General features: G+C 40.7%; 2 protein-coding genes across 15 annotated transcripts in view; one reads left to right on the top strand and one right to left on the bottom strand.

Moving 5' to 3' along the window:
* The window catches only part of FBXO22 (F-box protein 22), a 31,516-nt gene extending 14,172 nt beyond the window's left edge, over positions 1-17,344 (top strand). For all 3 annotated transcript variants that reach the window (XM_007114656.2, XM_007114658.3, XM_007114657.4), the window contains exons 5-7: positions 1,644-1,808; positions 10,755-10,920; positions 16,496-17,344. In XM_007114656.2, coding sequence (XP_007114718.2) covers positions 1,644-1,808; positions 10,755-10,920; positions 16,496-16,913 — 749 coding nt within the window. In that variant the 3' untranslated portion in view covers positions 16,914-17,344. The remainder of the gene's footprint in view (positions 1-1,643; positions 1,809-10,754; positions 10,921-16,495) is intronic.
* Positions 17,345-17,494: 150 nt separating this feature from the next.
* Positions 17,495-21,156, bottom strand: part of NRG4 (neuregulin 4) — a 140,949-nt gene continuing 137,287 nt past the window's right edge. For all 12 annotated transcript variants that reach the window (XR_003681668.2, XR_003681673.2, XR_003681672.2 and 9 more), the window contains one exon: positions 17,495-19,993. The gene's annotated coding sequence lies outside the window, so the exon portion shown is untranslated. The remainder of the gene's footprint in view (positions 19,994-21,156) is intronic.

Genomic DNA, 21,156 nt, shown 5'->3' with positions numbered 1-21,156 from the left:
GGAGCACAGGCTCCGGACGCGCAGGCTCAGCGGCCATGGCTCACGGGCCCAGCCGCTCCGCGGCACGTGGGATCCTCCCGGACCGGGGCGCGAACCCTGCTCCCCTGCATCGGCAGGCGGACGCGCAACCACTGCGCCACCAGGGAAGCCCGTGATGTTCTTTTTAAAGATTGATTTCCATAGATCTTGATGTCCTTCTTTTTAAAAATTGCTCTGGCTATCTAGGTCCTTTGCATTTCCACATATATTTTAGAAGCATCCTGTCAATTTCTATAAAAAAGCCTATTGGCTTTTAATTTAGATTGTCTTGAGGCCTGCTACAGACAAAAAAAATTGCTTTTATGTTTTGATATTTTTTTGTAGAAGAGGGCCTCATAATAAACTCTGAAATTTTATTTTCATGTTTTTAAATTCAGAATATGTTATGTGGGGTTTGATTAGATTCTGAAATTTTCTCTGAAAATTTTTTTTTCCATTTTGCTCTATCTTTGGTTTCTAAAAGGCTTATTAACACTTTTTTTAAAGTTTCTTTTTTATACTAGTAATAGCCATTTACTGTTACAAAAAAAAAGTAAAGAAAAATTAGAGAAGCAAAAAAAAAAATTAAGCTACTTTAAGCTTTAAGTAGTGTTAACCACTCTGTTAATTTTATGATGCATAACCTTCCAGACTTTCAGTATGTAGTACAGAGTATAGATACAGATAGATATGTAGTATAGATATATGTATATATGTGTGTATATTTGTGTGCATAAAATGCATATATATTTATATAAAATACAGTTTTCAGTGAACTTGTGATCTGCAGTATTTGTATCGGTCTGCCAGGGCTGCCATAACAAAATACTATAGACTGGATGGCTTAAACAACAGAAATTTATTTTCTCACATTTCTGGAGTCTGGAAGTCCAAGGTGTTGGCATTTTTCCTTTCTTCTGAAGCTTCATTCTTTGGCTTACATACAGCCACCTGCCTTCTCACTGGGTCCTCACATAGCTTTTTCTCTTTTCTCTGTATGCCTTCATCTCTGATGTTTCTTCCTCTTCTTGAAAGGACACCAATCTTACTGGATTAGGGCCTGACCCTTGTGACCTCATTTAACCTTAATTGCCTCTATTTAAAGGCCTTATCTCCAAATACAGTTATATATATATGTGTGTGTGTATTTCAATTCTACATACGCACAATATATATAGTGTATATAATTGTCAAATATTCTATGATAAATTTTACAAGTAGAATTGCTGTGAAGATGTAGTTACTACCCTCCCCCCAACTTTTTATTTAGAAAAGCTTCAAACCTATAGAAAAGGTGAAAGAATAATAGAATAGTACAATAAACACCCATATATCCTTCATCTAGATTCACTGTTGTAAAAAATTTTGCAACATTTGCTTTTTCTGTCTTTGTTTATGAAAACATTTCTTTCTGAACAATTTGAAAGTAAATTATAGGCATCATGACCTTATACCTCTAAAAATTTCAAAGCTGAGAAACTCTTATTCAGATAGTGGCCTGTTACCTTATTGATTATGTTAGTGACCTAAACTGAAGTTACCTAGGTGTGGCTGGGTAATTTACACCAGGTGAAACTTCTGTTTTTATTGAATCTGTTCACAAAACTGTTTAACTTTTTTCCTAGTGACGCCAATGGGATCAAGTAGCAATCGACCTCAGGAAATAGAAATTGGAGAATCTGGTTTTGCTCTATTATTTCCTCAAATTGAAGGAATAAAAATAAAACCCTTTCATTTTATTAAGGATCCAAAGAAATTAACACTAGAAAGGCATCAACTCACTGAAGTAGGTAAGTTGTTATTATTTACCATTAATTGTCCATATTGTTGGTTGATTTTGTTTGTTACTTTGAGAGAGTCTGAATTAAGTACACGTTACTGCAGATGTGGATAATTCAAATTAGTGATTAACAGAGGCTAGTGCAATATCTTTTTTGGTAGAATGGATTTACTTTTTAAATTATTTTACTTACAATAAGCCTGAGAGAACCAGAGATGAATTTTCCATAAATACTCTGTTGATAATAAACTTACTTGTATTGAATTCTGAATTTTGAAGGATTTTTTCCTCTTTGAACATTTTCTGTTTTTTTAAAAATTATTTTTGGCCGCGTTGGGTCTTTGTTGCTGCGTGCGGGCTTTCTCTAGTTGCGGTGAGCCGGGGCTACTCTTTATTGCGGTGCACAGGCTTCTCATTGCGGTGGCCTCTCTCATTGTGGAGCATCGGCTCCAGGCGCGCAGGTTTCAGTAGTTGTGGCTCGCGGACTCCAGAGCGCAGGCTTAGCATTTGTGGCTCACAGGCCTAGTTGCTCCGCAGCATGTGGGATCTTCCCGGACCAGGGCTCGAACCCGTGTCCCCTGAATTGGCAGGCGGATTCCCAACCACCGCACCACCAGGGAAGCCCTTGAACATTTTCTTATCATTTTGCCCTATTTTGTTTTTTGAAGCTGAAAAGTTTAAGGTTTTATTTCTCTTTTATGCTAGTAATAAGCATTTGTTTTTTCAAAAATTAGAAGATACAGGTTAGTTCAATATTGACTAATTAGAAAGACGGGAATAAGTGTAATGAACTTGATAAGTTTTAGAACTAGTGTAAGTTAAGGCAGAGTATATCAAACAACGGTTTAGTAGGATACATCAGGCAGGAAGCTTGGCTGGAGTAGACAGGTCATGCATGAGGTGATTTTGAAGAGGTAAAGGGTTGGCTCAGTTTCTAAGCTCTGATAAGGAAGCTTAATTTAATATAGTAAGCAACAAACTAATTATTCAAGCAAAGCAGTGTTAAGGCCTTGCATCTACCTCTGCAGATGAACTGATTGGGGTTAACTTGTTAGAGAAGCTTGTTTGGCCTTTGACTCAGTGCTTTTGCTGAAGGTCATATCGCCAAGCCTCCTCTGTACTGTCTTTTTGGGTCCAGAAGTAAGTGTGGTGCCTCCTGGGCATGCTCCCCTCTGCCCTATAGCAACCCGGGGAATCCATGATTGAGGTCCTCATGGTAGCACTAATTGAAGCTAGAAGCCTAGTTTTGTCCATTTACAAGAAAGACCCAAAATCTTGAGTGGAAGGAACCATCTATTTTATGATAAAATAGTTATTAGATTTGTTTTAGACCTTGTTTGCATTACAGTGCTAAATAAGTATAGGAATCAGAAAACTGAAATGAAAAAGAGCCCCACGTTTTTCTTCTGTGTGAAGCGTTTTTATTGGTGTCCTTTCCCTAAGCTGTTTGCTGTCAACAATTTTGGCTTATTCCAAGGCATCATTTTCATCCTGTTCATGGCCTTCTGGAAATTGAGGCTTTGCCTAGATTGAGATGATAATCTCTATTCTTTCCCATACTATTCTCTTCACTTCTAAAATTGGACCATTGTCTTTTATGTGGATGAGAAGATGGAGGCCTCTGAGGTGGGCAAGGAGTGAGTGGTTGGAGGCTGTGGGACGTGCCTTCTCCACAGAGTCCCAGCCTGCACTCCTGAACCAGACACCCGGAACAGCTCTTATCTATGTTCCGTGACAGTGGAAGGCACCCCGTTCCTGGTAGTGTCCCTCAGGCTTGGCACACTTTCTCTGTAAAGGCCAGATAGTGAATATTACAGGTTTTGCCAGTGATACAGCCTCAGTTGCATCTATTCAGCTCTGCCGTTGGGGGTGCAGAAGCAGCTATACACAGTACGTAAAAAATCAGCTTTGTTCCAATAAAACTTTATACAAAAGCAGGGGTGCCGGATTTGGACCCTGGGCTGTGGTCTATCTTCCCCTGCATTGTAGACTTGGCCGCTCTGCCTAGAAGGTGGTGTGTGAGCAAACAAAGCAGCTCGGCCTCCTGTGAAATAGGCAGTGCCTCTGTGCGCAGGGACCTTGTGTGTGATATTATAGTTTTTCCAGACCCTGTGTATAGGGGGTGTCGTAATCGGACCCACTGTCACAGTACGTATAAATTTATATATATACATACACATGCACACTTTCTGTTATATTCTTTTTGAAGAACTTACCAAAATTGTGCATTTTTTAAACAAGGCATTGGTTGTTTTAAAGTCTGTGTCGTATCCTGTGTTAAAAATAGTCTCTGGAATGAAAAAAATATGTGTGTGTGTGTGTGTGTGTGTGTGTGTGTGTGTGTGTGTGTGTGTGTGTGTGTGTGTGTGTGGGCTAGCACTTAATTCTTAAGGAGTGAAGGCAAAAATACCTCTTTTCCCTAAGTGCCATAAAAGCCAATGTCCATTCATTCAAAAATTGTCACGTGCATGTCATATGCCAGTCCCTGTACGTGCGGGGCTCTGGAGATGGTTGTTGGAGACACACTGTCCTGCCTCTTGGAGCTTCCAGTGTAGCAGGCCAGGCCGACTTTGAATGCAGTACCACAGATGTGTAAGTGTTACCAAGTAGAAGAGGTGCTAGGAAGCGTAATCATGGACTTAATCCACTCTGGGGTGTTGGGAAAGTGACATTTGGGCAGAGCGCTGAGTAGAAGTGAACTAGAGTGGGGAGAGGTCCCTCAGATGTGGAGTCAGGAAGAGTATCGTAGGAGTATTGTACCTTCTTTCCAGCTTACTGACAAAAATAGATGAAAGTACAGGACATAGAAAGGGCCTGGCAAGTCACCTTCAGGATTTAGGTGCTGTGGATTCACCGGCTCATAGGAAATGTAAGGAGTTCCAGCGTATCTGGAGAGTGGTGGGTGTGAGGAGGGGTGTGGTGTGAGGTGGAGCTGGGATTCAGGGTGGGGCCACTCGGCACTGAGGATCTTGACCTGCCCAAGGGCAGCGGAAGCTGGGATTCTAAACTAAGGAGTGGCACAACCGATGGGTGTTTGGAAAATGCCCCTCTGGCTGTGGTGTGATGGCTTTGGAGGAACACAAGAGAGGAGGCAGGGAGAATGGGGGCTGTTGTGGCTACGGCAGTGGTGTTGTAGAGACGTGGGCGGATTCAAGATGAAGTTCCCACATGAGTCCACAGGGTGAGGTGATGGGTTAAAACGTTGCGGGGTGAGAATGAGGACCATGGCAGTGTTGTCACCGTCTGCCAGGGCAGGTGCGCAGTACCTTCTCCTGAGGTAAGGAATAGATGGGGGCGCAGGTTGGAGGAGTCAGATGATCAGTTCTGGGTTGGACACGTTGAATCTGAGATGGGGACATTGATTAGACAGTTGAATATGTGGGTCTGGAGCTCAGGAGAATGGTGTCGACCACAGATGCAAATTTAGGAATATCAAGTAATTAATGGTGATTGAAGAAAAAGGAACCAGCGCAGTAATTGGAGAAGGAGGGGGAAGGAGGCTCGGTGGTTGATGTTGCTTGTCCAGGGTTGACACTGACGTGATGGCATCACCTCCCTCCCTTAGGCTTATGCTGAAGGCTTTATTGAGAATCCTCAGTAAGGAGGTTCTTCAATAGTTTCCTAACTTTTCTTTTAAACAACTCATTTCTAAGTAAAATCTCACATGGAAACCAGCATAAAAATAAAGTAGATAGAGCAGAACTGCCTCCCATGGGCACTGGTGGAACCCTGTGCCCAGCAGAGCATAATAGTCTGTAATGGAGGGGAGGAGCCTCCTGCCCTGAGGTGGTCTACGCTTGTTCCTTAAAGGCTTCGAGTTACCCAGTTAAGTGGCTCTAGCATCAAAGCACTGTGTGCTGACCCATGTTCTGTCTACAGACAGAACAGCTGGAGATGGCAGCCTCAGGACTGCTGATTCCTTGTAAGATGAGCTTGAGCTTAAGAGCCAGGGTTTTTTTCCTCCTCGGAGAATGCTGGAGGGTGGGTACCTAGCACATCAGTATATCAGGTGTCACACACCTGTGATTCTCTGCCTTTCTCTTTTACAAATATAATGCATCCTCTGACACTCTCCTAAGTAAAGCTCAAATCTGTAACAGTGCCCCTTGGGGCACAGTGGTTTTCTAGGCTTCAGTTTTATTTGTAGAGATTGACATTAGAAAAGATCTTCCACTGAATTTTACATTTTTGGTCACCAGAGGAAGTCCTGAAGAATGCTCAAGACTTGCTCTTGGAAGGAGAGGAATGGACGTGTCTGTTTCCCAGAGCCCAGTGGGTACCAGTTCCTTTTGGGCAGCCACTTCTAGAGTGTGTATTTATTACTACTTCTCTGGTCTGAATTAGGTCCTGTAATAGGGGATACAGTTTGCATGTTTTAATGTGAATTTTGAAGACGCTGAATCCTCATAGACTTTTATAGGAGCTAAATAGTATGTAACAGGTTGTTATGGGCATTAAGTTAACTTCTATAAAGCGCTAGGAATGCCTGGCACAGGTGCTGTGTTTCTTGTTACATTGTTGATCTCAGGATCTTGTGGGTTGTTTAGGTCCTTTCTGCTTACTTCTTTTTGGTCTTCTGATGACTACTCTGCCAGCAACTGAGAGGTGTAAAAACTAAATTTTAATTATTTGTTAAGTCAGAGTCCAAAAAAAATTTGAGGGATTAAGTTTTTAAATTATCTGGAGATTTCATAGAGAATCTTGAGGGGGGCCACAGTCAGTGATCAGGTGCAAAGCAGAGAAAAATGGTGCTAAAAGTTAAGTGATGGAACTTGTTCTGCTTTAGAAGCTGCCTAGCCCTTGAAAAAGCTGGGCAGCTTCTAAAGCAGGAAGGTGACTTAGAAGGAGGGTGGTGCCAGTGTTTTGTTAGGCTTTCCTGCCCTTTGTGGTGGATTTCACTCAGCTCCAGGAGCAAAGAGCTAGGAGAGAGCGAGAGCTAGCAGAGAGCTGTAAGGGGCCTGGTGGGGGCCAGCTCCCAGGTTATGGTGCTGGCAGGATACAGCCCCTGAGCCCCCGGGCCGCAGGCTCATGTTCATGGAGCTGACTGGTGTGGCGCTTCTCTTTTTTTTTTTTTTTTTTGCGGTACGCGGGCCTCTCACCGTTGTGGCCTCTCCCGTTGCGGAGCACAGGCTCAGGACGCGCAGGCTCAGCGGCCATGGCTCACGGGCCCAGCCGCTCCGCGGCATGTGGGGTCTTCCCGGACTGGGGCACGAACTCGTGTCCCCTGCATCGGCAGGTGGACGGACTCTCAACCACTGTGCCACCAGGCAAGCCCTACGCTTCTCTTTTTTATAATCCCCTACCATGTACGTAAAGTGACACGGCTTCTCATTGAACGACATCAGAGAGATTTTTGGATAAGGTGCATCTCAAAAAAGCATGACAACTATGTGAAAGCCAGGGCAGCACAGGTGACCCCTAGCTGGTTTGGAGGATAGGCTGCATGGCTTCTTTGTTCTCCCTTTAAATATGATGTTTACTTCAGATTCATTTGATTCAAGGGGAAATAGCGTCTTGAGTGTCATTTCATTATTTGATAACTTGTGTAACTCGTGGTTGGGGCCCTCAGTTTAGCCAGAACATGTTTTGATAGCTCTCCTCTATTGAACCCTTACTGGGGGCCAGGCACTGGGCAGGGTTGGATGCTTCTTTATGACATTATCGTATTTAATCATCACAACCACTCTTGAGACTTGCTCCTGCCCCAGTTTTAGAGGAGGAAGCTGCACTTGGAGAAGTCGAGTAAATTGCTCAGTCAGATGGCTGCAAGGGGTTGAGCCTGAGTTCTGACCCAGGTCTGACTCCAAAAGTCATGTCCTAATATGCTGACTTCATATTTATACATGTTTAGTGTAAAAAAGATGGGTATAAAGATACAGGGAAGGAAGTGATGGTAAAACTAAGGCTGTGAGGAAGAGAGAACACAGCTTCTGTCTATGAATTGTTCATGGTATTAGCCTCTCATTTCAAGTAGACATTATCTTTCACGTAGGTTTTCTACATGCATTTAGATTACATCACTTTCAAACAGGCCATAAAACAGCTGTCTTCAGAGAGGCTTCCCTAAAAAGAGTAGAAATCTGAACACGCAGACCTAAAGCCTTTTCAAGCAGTCCTGGCCAATCTTTGGACTAGTTCTTCATAGCTGGCTTTCCTGAATCTGATGCTGCTCTTGGTGTCTAGATTTGACTTTTTTCCTTTTAACCTTCCAGCTTGAGCATAGCTATAATGAATTTATATTCTACCTTATTTGAAAATGAATTTAAGGCAGCATACAAAGATACATAGACTATCAGTGGAGGAATTCTGAGTTGAGGGACATGTGTAGGAGGAATATAGTGTAGCCAGGATGGAGGGTAGTACATGAGATACAGACCATCATCATTTGCTAGATGTGGGCCACAGGTTTGGCTGAGCTGGGGCAGAAGAAGCATTAACTCTTCCCAGTTTTCTGAGAACTGAGATAAATTCTAGTGGATCCATATGCCCTTATAATAAATAGCTTGTTTTTCAAGCTGTTTCTTACGCCATGTCACTCTATGAACACCAATGGCATCACCCCAACTATGACTCCTTAAAATAAAAGCAGTTGTAGGATCCAAACCAATGAGGTCTGGTTACTGAGCTCTCTGCGAAATCTAAAAATGTTAAGAGCTGCCAAAGGAATGGATGGCCCACGTGCTCTTCAGCCACTCAGTCTGCTGTGACTTAGATCTTATGCTGGATTTCAGGGAACAGTGAACTGGAACTTGCACCTTTTATAGTTGGGCTGGTTGAGTACGTCATCCGCCCAACAAACATCAGAGCTGAGAGTACGGCTAGCGTGCTTTCTTGAAGTTGAAAGTCCTCAGATACTGGTACTGAGCACAGGGCCCTCCTGTTTCCCCACAGAGGCAGGACTGAAGGCAGTGCCAGGATTTCCCTCAGAATGAGCTGGGTAGTCGTCTTTTCAGGCTCGTGTATCTTAGGCCTCAATTTTTAGTGGCAAGGAGTTTGAATTGTACCTTCCTTCTGGTTCATGATACAGACCTGTCTGCTCTGTCAGGCAGCCAGCCTGGGCTAAGGCAGATTTGTTCTCTAAGTTGGGTGAGGGGAAGTGAATCTAGTTTCTAGATTTGTGTGTGTGTGGTCCCCCTGTAGAACAAGACCACTGGAGGAGGATGTTGAAAGCACTCTGGTGTGCGTTGGATTAATAAGGGCGGTGCCTATAGAACATTCAGATGAAAATTTTAGTAGGCAATTGTAAAAGAGGGCCTAGAGCTTAGAAATCAGGAAAGGGAGAGATCTAGAAGTTTTTAGGTTTCTAAAACTTAAAAATGAGAGTCAGGAGATGTGTGTCTAGAGTCTGCCAAGATGCTGTCCTGGGCCAGCCACTTTTCTAGGATTAGCAGCCCTTCTTTGTAAAATAAGCATAAACTGTTGATCCCACAGGCCTCTTCCGACTCTGAAAATTCATTCTAAAAAAAAAAAAACATTCTCTGAAAATTTGCTGGGCTGGTCTGTGTGGAGAAAAAGACCTTTTAGTAATGGTTTGGGGTATATGGTATCTTGAAAGTACTGGTTTGTACTAATATCCTTCTTACTCTCCAAATCAGTGATGTACTGTATAGAGAGTTAGAAATGGACCAGAGGCAGTCTCCCTAGATAAATCATTATTTGGTGTTAGGAACTGGTCCTTCACCTCCACCCCACCCCATTTCCTTAATTAAGTGAGCCTTATTTCTGGCAACCTTTATTTACCTTTACGTCTGTGAAGATGGAAGTCATGTTGCTGAGTCAGTGGAAACTCAAATGTGGGTCAGGTGTTTGATTTTTTTTCTTTTTTGTGTCCCAGAGTCACCTCTTTGGCAAATTTCAAGTTGTTAGTGTATAAACAAGGTGAAAGAGGCACATGTGAAAGCCTGGGAGCTTGTAGGGGAGAGCATGAGTACTGCCTGCCTCCTGATAGACTATGCTGCCCTCTAGTGGTAGCTGCTTTTCATCCATATGCTGCAGAATTGAATATTTTTCTGCTTTGGAATGAGTTTCCAATGGTTAAACCACCTTCACTCCCACTCCCTTTCCTGGAATATATGGATAAGGCCTGTATTTTAATGGTGTATTAGTTTCCCGAGGCTGCTGTAACAAATTAGCACAAACTTTAGTGGCTTAAAACAACATTTATTCTATCACAGTACAGAAGGCCAGAAGTTTGGAATCAGGGTGTTGATGCAGCTGCATTCCCTCTGGATGCTCTAGGGGTGAATCTCTTGTCTCTTCCACCTTCTGATGCCATGGACATTCCTTATGGCTGCATCATTCCAGTTTCTGCTTCTGTGGTCACATTGCCTCTTCTGTCTGTTTCTATTTTTCTTATAAGGATACTTGTATAGTATTTAGGGCCTATGGATAATCCAGATGATCTCATCTCAAGATTTAATTACATCTGCAAAGACCCTTTTTCTTTTCCAAGTTAGGTCACATTCTTCTTTCCAGGGATTTGGTGTGGATATGTCTTTGGGAGACCACATTCAACCCACTACAGGTGGTTAGTGCTGTTTCTGTCCATTTTCTCTGGATGTTTAAATTCCCACTGCATCTAACTCTGTCCTTTGTAAACGAGTGTTCCCTTCCATTCCAGGTGGTGGCCGTGTGGAATGGCTTGTGCCAGGGTCCACCAAGGGTGCTGCTCAGTTACATAGCTGCTTCCTTATTTGTGTTGTTGATTGTATTATTTTCAAATAGCCATTTAGTTTTCTTAATGATGAAAAATTAATTATAGCAAAGATTTTGAGTAATGTTAAAGTTTGCAAAAAAAAAATGGAGGACTTGACAGCTTAAACAGTAAATTGCACTTAACTAGGCATACAGGACATTAGCAGTAACATTTCATTTTGCAAAATAATAAAATGAAGAATTCCTTTTTAAGGATTTCTTTTTAAGGCTATCTTTAATTGTTTCTCTCATTTCTCTGCAGGTCTTTTAGATAACCCTGAGCTTCGTGTGGTCCTTGTATTTGGCTATAATTGCTGTAAAGTGGGAGCCAGTAATTATCTGCAGCGTGTAGTCAGCACTTTCAGTGATATGAATGTCATCTTGGCTGGAGGCCAGGTGGACAACCTGGCATCACTGACCTCTGAAAAGTATGTCTGATGTGCTTCTGATTGCTTCTGCACATCATGGGAAATGTTCTCAGCTTTATATTACTTTGGGTTTTTAAGAAACATGCTTAAAGAATTGCTAATAGTTCATTCCATTTTGCAATAGACATAGGTTGAGGGGCTCACACAACGTAATTCTGCTTATCTTTGAAGAATGAAATTTATATATGTTATCCTTTAAGAACTTAGTTGGACTTATACTCTCCTCAAAATTGACTTTCAGCATTGTCTACTGAGCTCCCTTGACAGCTCTCTACTCTGTAACTGCAATACAGTAAGTCCCCTACATAACGAACCTTCAAGTTGCAAAACTTTTGTGCGTTTGCATGTCCAATCATGTAAATTAGTTCACGTGACTGGCATACATTGTCACATGCGTGCATGCTCTACAGGTGGTTATGCTTTTGTGTACTGTACAGTACTGTATAGAGTACAGTAGTACAGTATCTTTATTTAAAGCCCAGGATGTCCGGAAGCACGCATAAAAGCAGCGGTGATGTAGCTGATACTGCTAAGAAACGCCAAGCGAAAAGAACTGAGAGAGTGGAGCGAGGCAAAAAGATGGTAGACGTCGCTCATTATTATAACGTGAATCGTTCAACCATTGGCACGGTTCTAAAGAACAAGGACAAGAACATGTGAAGTCGGCTGGGCTGGTGGTGTTGACAATATTATTGAAGAAGTGTGGAAAAGTGATGGAGGAGATGGAGAAGCTTCTCAGTGTGTGGATGCAGGATCAGCCTCAGTGTCGTCCCGCTCAGCTTAATGCTGATTCAAGAGAAAGCTAAGAGCCTTTATGAAGACTTGAAGAAGAAATATGGCAAAGAATCAGAGGACACATCTTTTAATGCCAGCCACGGCTGGCTTCATTGGTTCAAGACTAGAGTCATCCTTCATGATGTAAAAGTGGTGAGGTATCGAGTGCAGATATGGTAGCTGCCCGGGAATTTCCTGAAATGCTTCGAGAAATTACTGATGGAGGCACGTATTTACCTGTTTTTTTTTTTTTTTTGCGGTACGCGTGCCTCTCACTGTTGTGGCCTCTCCCGTTGCGGAGCACAGGCTCCAGACGCGCAGGCTCAGCGGCCATGGCTTACAGGCCCAGCCGCTCCGCGGCATGTGGGATCTTCCCGGACCGGGGCACGAACCCGTGTCCCCTGCATCAGCAGGCGGACTCTCAACCACTGCGCCACCAGGGAAGCCCTACCTGAGCAGGTTTTTAATGTGGATGAGACTATACTGGAAGAGGATGCCAGACCGAAGTTACATCAGTAAGGAGGAAAAGTTGATGCCAGGCTCTAAAGCAGCAAAGCATAGGCTAACTCTGTTGTTTGGTGGCAGTGCTTCCAGCGATATGAAGCTGAAGCCTCTCTTAGTTTATCATTCAGAGAACCCAAGAGCCCTTAAAAACATAGCCGGGGGCTCTCTTCCTGTTGTGTGGAAGAGTAACCCCAAAGCCTGGGTTACACAGGCCATTTTCCAGGACTGGTTTGTCCACCACTTTATCCCGAAGGTAGAGAAATACTGCTTGGAGAAGGACGTCCCATTCAGCATTCCTTTGCTGCTTGACAGTGCTCTGGGCCACTCCCCCATTCACAGATGGCTTTCATCCCACGTCAGAGTAGTGCATCTGCCACTGAATACAATGTCTCTCATCCAACTTACGGACCAGGGAGCTATAATGACTTTCAAGAAATATTATTTATGTCACACTTTTCGTCAGGCAGTAAAGGCAAGTGACAAATCAGGAACAACCTTGTGACAATTTTGGAAGGACTATAACATCTACAAGGCCATAAAAAACATAGACTTCGCTTGGCGTGAGTTTACAGCTGTCACCATGAATGGGGTTTGGAAGAACCTTTGCCCGCAGTTTGTTCATGACTTTTGTGGATTTGAGAGGGTGGATGAGGAGTCCAAAGAGGTCTTCAGCAACTTAGTGACCCTCAGCGAGAAACTGGAGCTAGGTCTGCAAGAGGACGACTTCATTGAACTCCTTGCTGTGCAACATGAGGAGCTTACTAATGAAGACCTGATGGAATTGGAGGCCCACAGAAAGGACACAGAAAAACAAGAGGAAGAAGAAGTAACTGAAGAACCGAAGAGATTTCACGGCACAGGAAATGGCAAGGGGATCTTCCTTATTTGAGGAGGCACTGTTAACTTTTTGAGGCACAGGACCCGAACGTAAAACGGTACACAAAGGTTGCAGCAGCCGTTCAGAATGCCATCCAGTGCTACCGTGTCATCTGTGACTAGAAAAAAAGAGCTACTACCCAGACATCACTTTTTCAAGACGGTAGATAGAATTGAATCCAGCAAGGAACCAGAACCTGTGCCATCAGCGTCAGGCGTGAGTGAAATTGCAGCTTGCCCTCTGTCTCCTATTGCTGACGATCCTTCAGCTCTACCATCTCCCACCTCCTCCGGTCAGTAACTCTTTGCGTGTTCACTCGATTCCAGCCCCTGTATGCCAGCTGTTGTACTGTACTACTGTACTTTTCAAGGTACTGTACTGTAAGATTAGAAATGTTTTATTTTTTGTTTGTTTTTTATGTATTATTTGTGTGAAAAGTATTATAAACCTATTACAGTATAGTACTATATAGCCGATTGTGTTAGGTGGGTACCTCGGCTAACTTTGTTGGACTTAACGAACAAATTGGACTTAAGGACATGCTCTCGGAACGGAACTTGTTCGTATGTAGGGGACTTGTTCGTACGTAGGGGACTTCTTATGGTTCATATGTATGTCACTTCCTCTCTGGTTCTGTTTTCCTCCTCTAAAGGAAATGCGTGGTTCAGCAGTACATCTTTATGGTAAAACTTCTCAGAGCCTCTAATACTGTGCTCAGTACTTTGGATCTTTTAGAGGGAGGGGGAATAATATTATTACCTGTGGCCCTTCTTAAATCTATTTGGCCACAAAACCCTTTGTTCATGGAGCATCTTGCAGGCTGACTGGTATTACTTGGCACATTTTTGGAAATACTGTACTAGATCTTTTTTTTTTAACATCTTTATTGGAGTATAATTGATTTAGAATGTTGCGTTAATTTCTGCTATAGAGCAAAGTGAATCAGTTATACATATACCTACTCTTTTTTAGATTCTTTTCCCATATAGGTCATTACAGAGTATTGAGTAGAGTTCCTTGTGCTAAACAGTAGGTCCTTATTAGGTATCTATTTTATATATAGTAGTGTGTATATGTCAATTCCAATCTCCCAATATATCCCTCCCTTCCTTTCCCCCTGATAACCATAAGTTGTTTTCTACATCCTGTGTATATGTCAGTTCCAATCTCCCAATTTATCCCTCCCCCCGCCCCCCGCTTCCCCCTTGGTAACCGTAAGTTTGTTTTCTACATCTGTGGCTCTATTTCTGTTTTGTACATAAGTTCATTTGTACCATTTTTTTAGATTCCACATATAGCAATATTACTTGGCACACATTTTTGGAAATACTGTACTAGATCTTTTGAAAGGCTTTTTCAAGCTCAAAAATGATGCATCTTTCATTATTAGGGCTTTTGTTTTCAAAGATAAAAAATATTTGCTCTTCTATCTTGAACTATTACTACTTTTCCATTTCCAATGAAAGTATGTAGTATTTTGAGTTTGAGCTAATTAACTGGACATAAATATCAGCTGTTTCCAAAAGCAAGAAAATGAGACCCCCCCTTGCCCCATCCTCCAGATGTTTCCTGCAAGCACTATTGTTTCTCTCTGTATTTGTGTTTAGTATTTGGATCCTAGAGTGGTGACATGGAGAACACACTGTTAGAGATCAGTATCATTAAGAGCAGCTTAAATCATCCCAGTCATAATCTCCCTCCTGGTAGTCAGCACTGATGGACCAGGGAAAGCAGATAGCTAAGTTGAGTTCCCTGGGACCTGAGGAAGAAGGGAGGAAAGCCAACTGCACTGAACTCTAAGCACTGGATTTCATGCATAATTATACCTGATTCTTGTTAGCTATCTGTGGGTTATTTCTCCTTTTGCCTAATTTTCCTTATTGTCTTTGCTTTTACTTTGAAATTATATACAGATAGGGCAATGGCGATTTGACATACAGTTGATCTTTGAAATGCAACTCACTCAGACATATAACATCTGAGGTGCTAGCCTGTTAGCGTGGCTGTCTGTATATAATCTACTCTTTATACCTAATATGGAAAATATACCCTCAACAATCATTACCTCTTACATGACACAATTTTTTTTTTTTTTTGCGGTACGCGGGCCTCTCACTGCTGTGGCCTCTCCCGTTGCGGAGCACGGGCTCCGGACACGCAGGCTCAGCGGCCATGGCTCACGGGCCCAGCCGCTCCGCGGCATGTGGGATCCTCCCGGACCGGGGCGCGAACCCGGTTCCCCTGCATCGGCAGGTGGACACGCAACCACTGCGCCACCAGGGAAGCCCAACACATTAATTTTAATGTGGTCTTTACACTGTGTCATGGAGTAAGGGAAGCCATTGAGTGAATCAATACTCCATGTTAATGGTGTCCAGATAGGAGCCCCGCTCCCTCCAAAAAAAGGTGAATAATTCTTTTAGGCAGGAGACTCTTGTTGCAGTTGTATACCAAAAGGAAATGTTATAAGGTTAAAGGAACAGCAGTGGACTTCAGAAGATGGATTCTGCCCCTCAGAAACTAGTTTTGCCACTAGTTAGCCTTAAGTCACTTAGTGCTTAAGCTTTTTAAGTCTTAGTTTCTTGTTAATCCAGTGAATCCTGCCCATTTCGTAGACTCAGATGTTGGTACACCTGATAGAAATGTTAGAAATGTAAGGTACTTACTTAGTTTTCCCCCAATGGGTGTTCACTATATTATGCTTTACAACTTTATTGGCATTTTATTTTTATTTTCTTTAGTAACCATAAAATATTTCATTTAAAAAAATACCAGGCAAATAGAAACAAAAAGAAAATGTATGATTTTACCTGCAGATTAAGCTAAATTTTCAGGTCAAAGCAATAAATAAGACACAATATAATCTATTCCTTTATGGACCAAACAGCATAGAGCTTAAAACTTCTGGAATTATGGGTTCTTAATAAAATTATCCTCCATAATTGAATATTTAATACACCTCTTTTAGAATTTGACAGCTGAGGTAGGGGAGAAAAGATACCAAAGAGGTTAAATAATACCAAAAGCTTTAATACATATCATAGTATATATGAATAAAATTGTAAGATTCCTTTTTCAGGGAAGTGAGAAAGGTAAGAATACTCTGTACCCTTCTAAAACTCTGGTTGGATTTTAGAAATCTTTGTGGAGATGATGCATTTGTTCCTTTGTATCTGTGACTGAGGAAATGGTTGCTTTCTTCTCTGTAGATCTGCCTTCTGCATTCTTTTAATATATTAATTTCAGTAGTTTAATTTTTAACCCTTATTACAGTCCTCTGATCAGGAAGAGAGAGCCTCAGACTAACTGTAGACTAAGGCAGCACTTCCCAACCAGTGAATCAGGATGATTTTTCTTTTATACTGTAAATTTGAATGGTGTTTCATGATATATTGCCACTTTTCTAATTTAATTTTCTAGGAACCCTCTGGATATTGATGCCACCGGTGTGGTTGGACTATCATTTAGTGGACACCGTATCCAGAGTGCCACAGTGCTTCTCAATGAGGATGTCAATGACGAGAAGACTGCTGAGGCTGCGATGCAGCGCCTCAAAGCAGCCAACATCCCAGAGCAGAATACCATTGGCTTCATGTTTGCGTGTGTTGGCAGGGGCTTTCAGTATTATAGAGCCAAGGGGAATGTGGAGGCTGATGCATTTAGAAAGTTTTTTCCTAGTGTTCCTTTATTTGGCTTCTTTGGAAATGGAGAAATTGGATGTGATCGCATAGTCACTGGAAACTTTATATTGAAGAAATGTAATGAGGTAAAGGATGATGATCTATTTCACAGCTATACAACAATAATGGCACTAATTCATCTTGGGTCATCTAAATAAAGCCACCTATAAAGTGGCTTTCACAATGTATAACTTTCAGGCTCTGCCTTTTCCAGAAAATGGAAACTTGGGATATGTATATTACAAACAAAAAACTTTGTATGTATCTGTTTTGTAGCTTTGACACTCTAAAGATTATTTGGTAGTTTTTAATATATTAGATGAAGGACAAGTTTGTACATAATGTAATGCAAGACCGGGAGTTGAGAGCTTTTGCATCAGGCACAAGTGAACCAATTATGGCTATACTGCACCAGATTATGTAGCTGCTGTGTGATAGGACTTTAAATAGTCTCCTGCATAGGAAGACTGAAAAAGGATTCGTCAACAGAAAGGAGATTTAAGACATTCCATGACTACCTCTGCAATGTTAGATGATCTTTCAGCAGAATCATGAAGATACTTTTCTCCCTTAATAAAGGAGAAAAATACACAGATGGCTTGGGAAATTTTTCTCTGCTTTACAATTTTACCATTTTTTTCAGAAGCTGTAACAAATTACTGACTTTTTACTTATTGGTAAATGTTAAAGAACTATTTTTGTTTTAGTACTTACTCTAAAGTTGCTTAGTCAAATAAATTGCCAAGACTAATCAGTATTTTATTACCTTATGAGGAAAAATATTTTCCTTTTCCCTCAATAAAGAAATTGCAACAGAAAATTCTTTTTTTCACCTACTTCTATATAACTAATTGGCAGATGAGACAATTACATCACCTTATTTTGGTTTTATACCAATAAAACGTACCTTGGAAACTCAGATAGCTGTGTACTTCATTGCTTTTAGTGAGTGAATGAAGGAATCCTTTAGAAAAGAAAACCCAGAATAATGGTATTTGTTAGTTAGCAAATCCTGGCATATTATTTCCAGTAAAATGTTTTTCAGGTTTAAATTTCTCATTATGTAAATATCAAAATGAAATCTGTGCAGAGAACACCAGTTTCCCCCCAATATCCATTCTTTCCTTTTCACATAGTCATAAAACCTTTGATTTTCAGCTAGGCATATGCACACCAGAATAAAGACTACATCCTTGTCTCCCTTGCAAGTATGACTGTTCTGGCTGGTGAAATGTGAGGGAAATGATAATGTGTCCTTTAAAACAGTGTGACCATTTTTTTTGTTTGTTTTGCCTTTTTTCGATCCTTTTGCTTAGAAGTGGATATGATTGTGAGCCATCTTAGACTCTACAGAAGAGGCAGTACTCTATTGTGGAAGAGACCCACACAGAATGATCCTAGGTTGCCATACAGTTTTGTTGAAGTGCTACCATTACTGATTTGGACTGCCTATCTATCTCCAGAGTGTTTTACAAGACAGAAATTAACATCATTCTTGCCTAAGGCACTTGTTTTTCTCCAGGTCTTTGTTACAGGATATCTGTATTAGCATATTCTAATACAGTATGATATAATATATGGCACTTTTGTAATAGTCAGTGGTTCTAACGGGATAGAAGAAAACTTGCAAGGTAAGTGAAATCAAATATATTAACATTCCTGCTTTTCTATTTTTAATCACTTTTTTTAAACCAATTTTTACTTCAAAAGATTTTTTTCTTGCTGTTTATTTATATGAATGATAAAAATACTTAAAAGTTTCTTTAATTTATGGTTATACCCAATCTTAGTTCCTGAAGAAAGTCCAAAGAAAAGTTTGATTGCCATAGAACTTTTAATCTGTGAATGTTAATATTTAGCCGTTTTTATTAACTGTTCTATTATTTGACATTGGTACCCATTATCAAGTAGACAATATCTCAAAATTCAAGTCCTTGGTTATGCTTACATAGCATATAAGGAAAATGCTTTGTAAATTTTCTTTGTCCTTGATATTAACCAGAGTTGACTGAACAGTAGAGGAAAAAGGATTTTGAAAATGGAAATATGAACAAAATGCACCTGGTTGAATGAACTGTTTTATTTTTTTCAAATTAATACATAAAATGTTTTATTACTTCTCAAAGGAGAGTCTGCTGCAAGGTCATTTCATACAATATTCGAGGTTAATATATGGCTCCTTTTTATAGCTGAGACTTTGGAGCTTGTTAGGAACAATAAATTCATTTGGCCACAAGATTGTAACCCTGGTGCAAAATAGGGAAGGAGTTGAACCAATTGAAGGAGTAGTACTGATGAAAACAAAAGTAATTGGCCCTACCTCTCAGAGGCTTTGACATTTCTGTGGAAGTTGGGGTGGGGGGGGATGGTAATTTAACCAAAGATAAAACAATTTATTCCAGTTTTGAAAGGCTTGTCTTAAAAGCAAGCATTAAAGGAAAAGTTACTGTTTCAGCTAAAAACATACTAAATTCCTAGAAATGGCAACTGTTGTAGTCATTTGTGAAACTGGAAAAATGATCACATGAAAAAACTGACAGCACAAAAAGAGAAGATGTACCCTTACTGTTTTCTTTACAATACTGAGCTGTCTTCTATCAAGTGACAAGGATAGGATAGTTTAATCAAGGTGTTTAAAAAATATTGATTTCCTTAATGTGCTTTCAAAGCAGAATCCTTCTGCAGCTACAATTTGCCTTGTTAAAGGTTGCTTCAAAGGAATAAACTCCTTGAAAAGCCAAGTAGCAATATAAAGAAAGAGTAAGGAAGCTTGGAATTAAGATCTCAAAACAGACACCCTACACATTGTTATAATTAATAGTCTGTGACCTAGAGTAATGAAGGGGGTCCAGAAGGCCAGTTCACTACTGTAATTAATTCTCAACTTTGCTTAAACCTGCATCATTGGTAAATAAAACAACTTTTCAACCTAGTAAGAGAAGCCAAACAGCAAGAGTTTTGCCACTAATTTATATTACAAATTTAACACAATGAACATGCAAAGAATGTAAAATAAACTTCTACAGATCTGAGAATTTCCTAGGCATTCTGCAGAAATTTTTGAGAAAAAAATCTACTTTTGTCATTTTGTGTCCAGTCTAACCCATTTGAACACCACCATAAATTCCATTTTAATGAAAACAGAAGACTAAATCCTCTTGATTTGAAATTGAGATTTTAGATGACTGACTTGGTTTTTTCATTTGTAGAAAGGGAATGAGTCTGCTTAATGAAAATCCTAAAATAACAAAACATAGTATTAGTAATAACATCCTTGTTAAATAAACAAAACTAATACCTGTGCTATGTAAAGAATGTTACCAGAAAGTTTTTTTTAATATTAGCCTGTGTACAGAAGAATAGTCAAATATTTACAAGACATGTTATTTTTGTTTCATTTCTGCCTTGTGCCATGATGGAGACAGAGTAGAAGAATATATGCTACTCTAAAGTAGAAAACATTGGCAGAGGCCAATAAACTTCATTTAATGTCTTGGTACTAAGAGTGTATGGAGCATTTCATTTCATAAAGTTTTTACAAAAGTTACTGTTCTCTAGTGACATCACAGCCAGTAAAAAAGGCAAGATTGATAATTATAAGAAATTGGAAAAATATGTATATTCATTAATTTTAAATGTAAATCAGTGAAGATAATTGAGATCATTTTCTTAACATTTACACAATACCTGCAAGTCTAACCAAAATTCAGTCACCATACATGTATCTAAAACATAACTCTGTTCAATGCCTAGTCAGGATACTAGAATTACAGATAGGAATAAACATAATTGACCTGAGTGACACTAGCAAAATTGTAAACTACAGCACTCCAAGCTTTTGTTCCTCCACAGAAACACTGAGGAGGAAAGGAAAAAAAGCAGCAAACTGTGTGAACCAAATTTGTTGGCGCGCTGGAAAACAAAGGTTTACAGCAACTAACACAGTGCCCAGTGAAGAAAACCCATCCTCAAAATGGTAGGAAAGTTTTGTGATTTTTTACTCACCCTTGCCTCCCATGCAGTGGTGCTCTTATTCTTAAAATGACGGAAGCCTGGTTTCCAGTTCCCTCCCTCAAACCAGAAGAGGAAGAATAGACTTTATTTGCAAATCACTGTTTGTCTTTTCTAATCTGTGGGGGGGATTAGAAGGACTGACTCAAGGTGCTCATCACTGTTTTGCATAACTTGGAAATCAGGCAAGAAAGAGTAGGCACTGCTTGTGAAAGCTGCAAGATGACCGCAGAATCACAGGCACCTGGATATGGGTGAAGACATAAAACAGGCTGTGTAAGGCCTAGAGGAGAAGCTGGGGTGAGATTTTTGAGAAACTGGGCATTCAAAAGCAGTTGTACCCAGGGGAAGATATAGAATGCCAAATGAATGCACAGGCAAAACATGCTC

Source organism: Physeter macrocephalus, chromosome 11 (genome assembly GCF_002837175.3).
Source record: "Physeter macrocephalus isolate SW-GA chromosome 11, ASM283717v5, whole genome shotgun sequence".
Taxonomy (NCBI): domain Eukaryota; kingdom Metazoa; phylum Chordata; class Mammalia; order Artiodactyla; family Physeteridae; genus Physeter; species Physeter macrocephalus.
The sequence above is the reverse complement of the archived record's forward strand: the minus strand, read 5'-3'. Positions and strand labels throughout refer to the sequence as shown.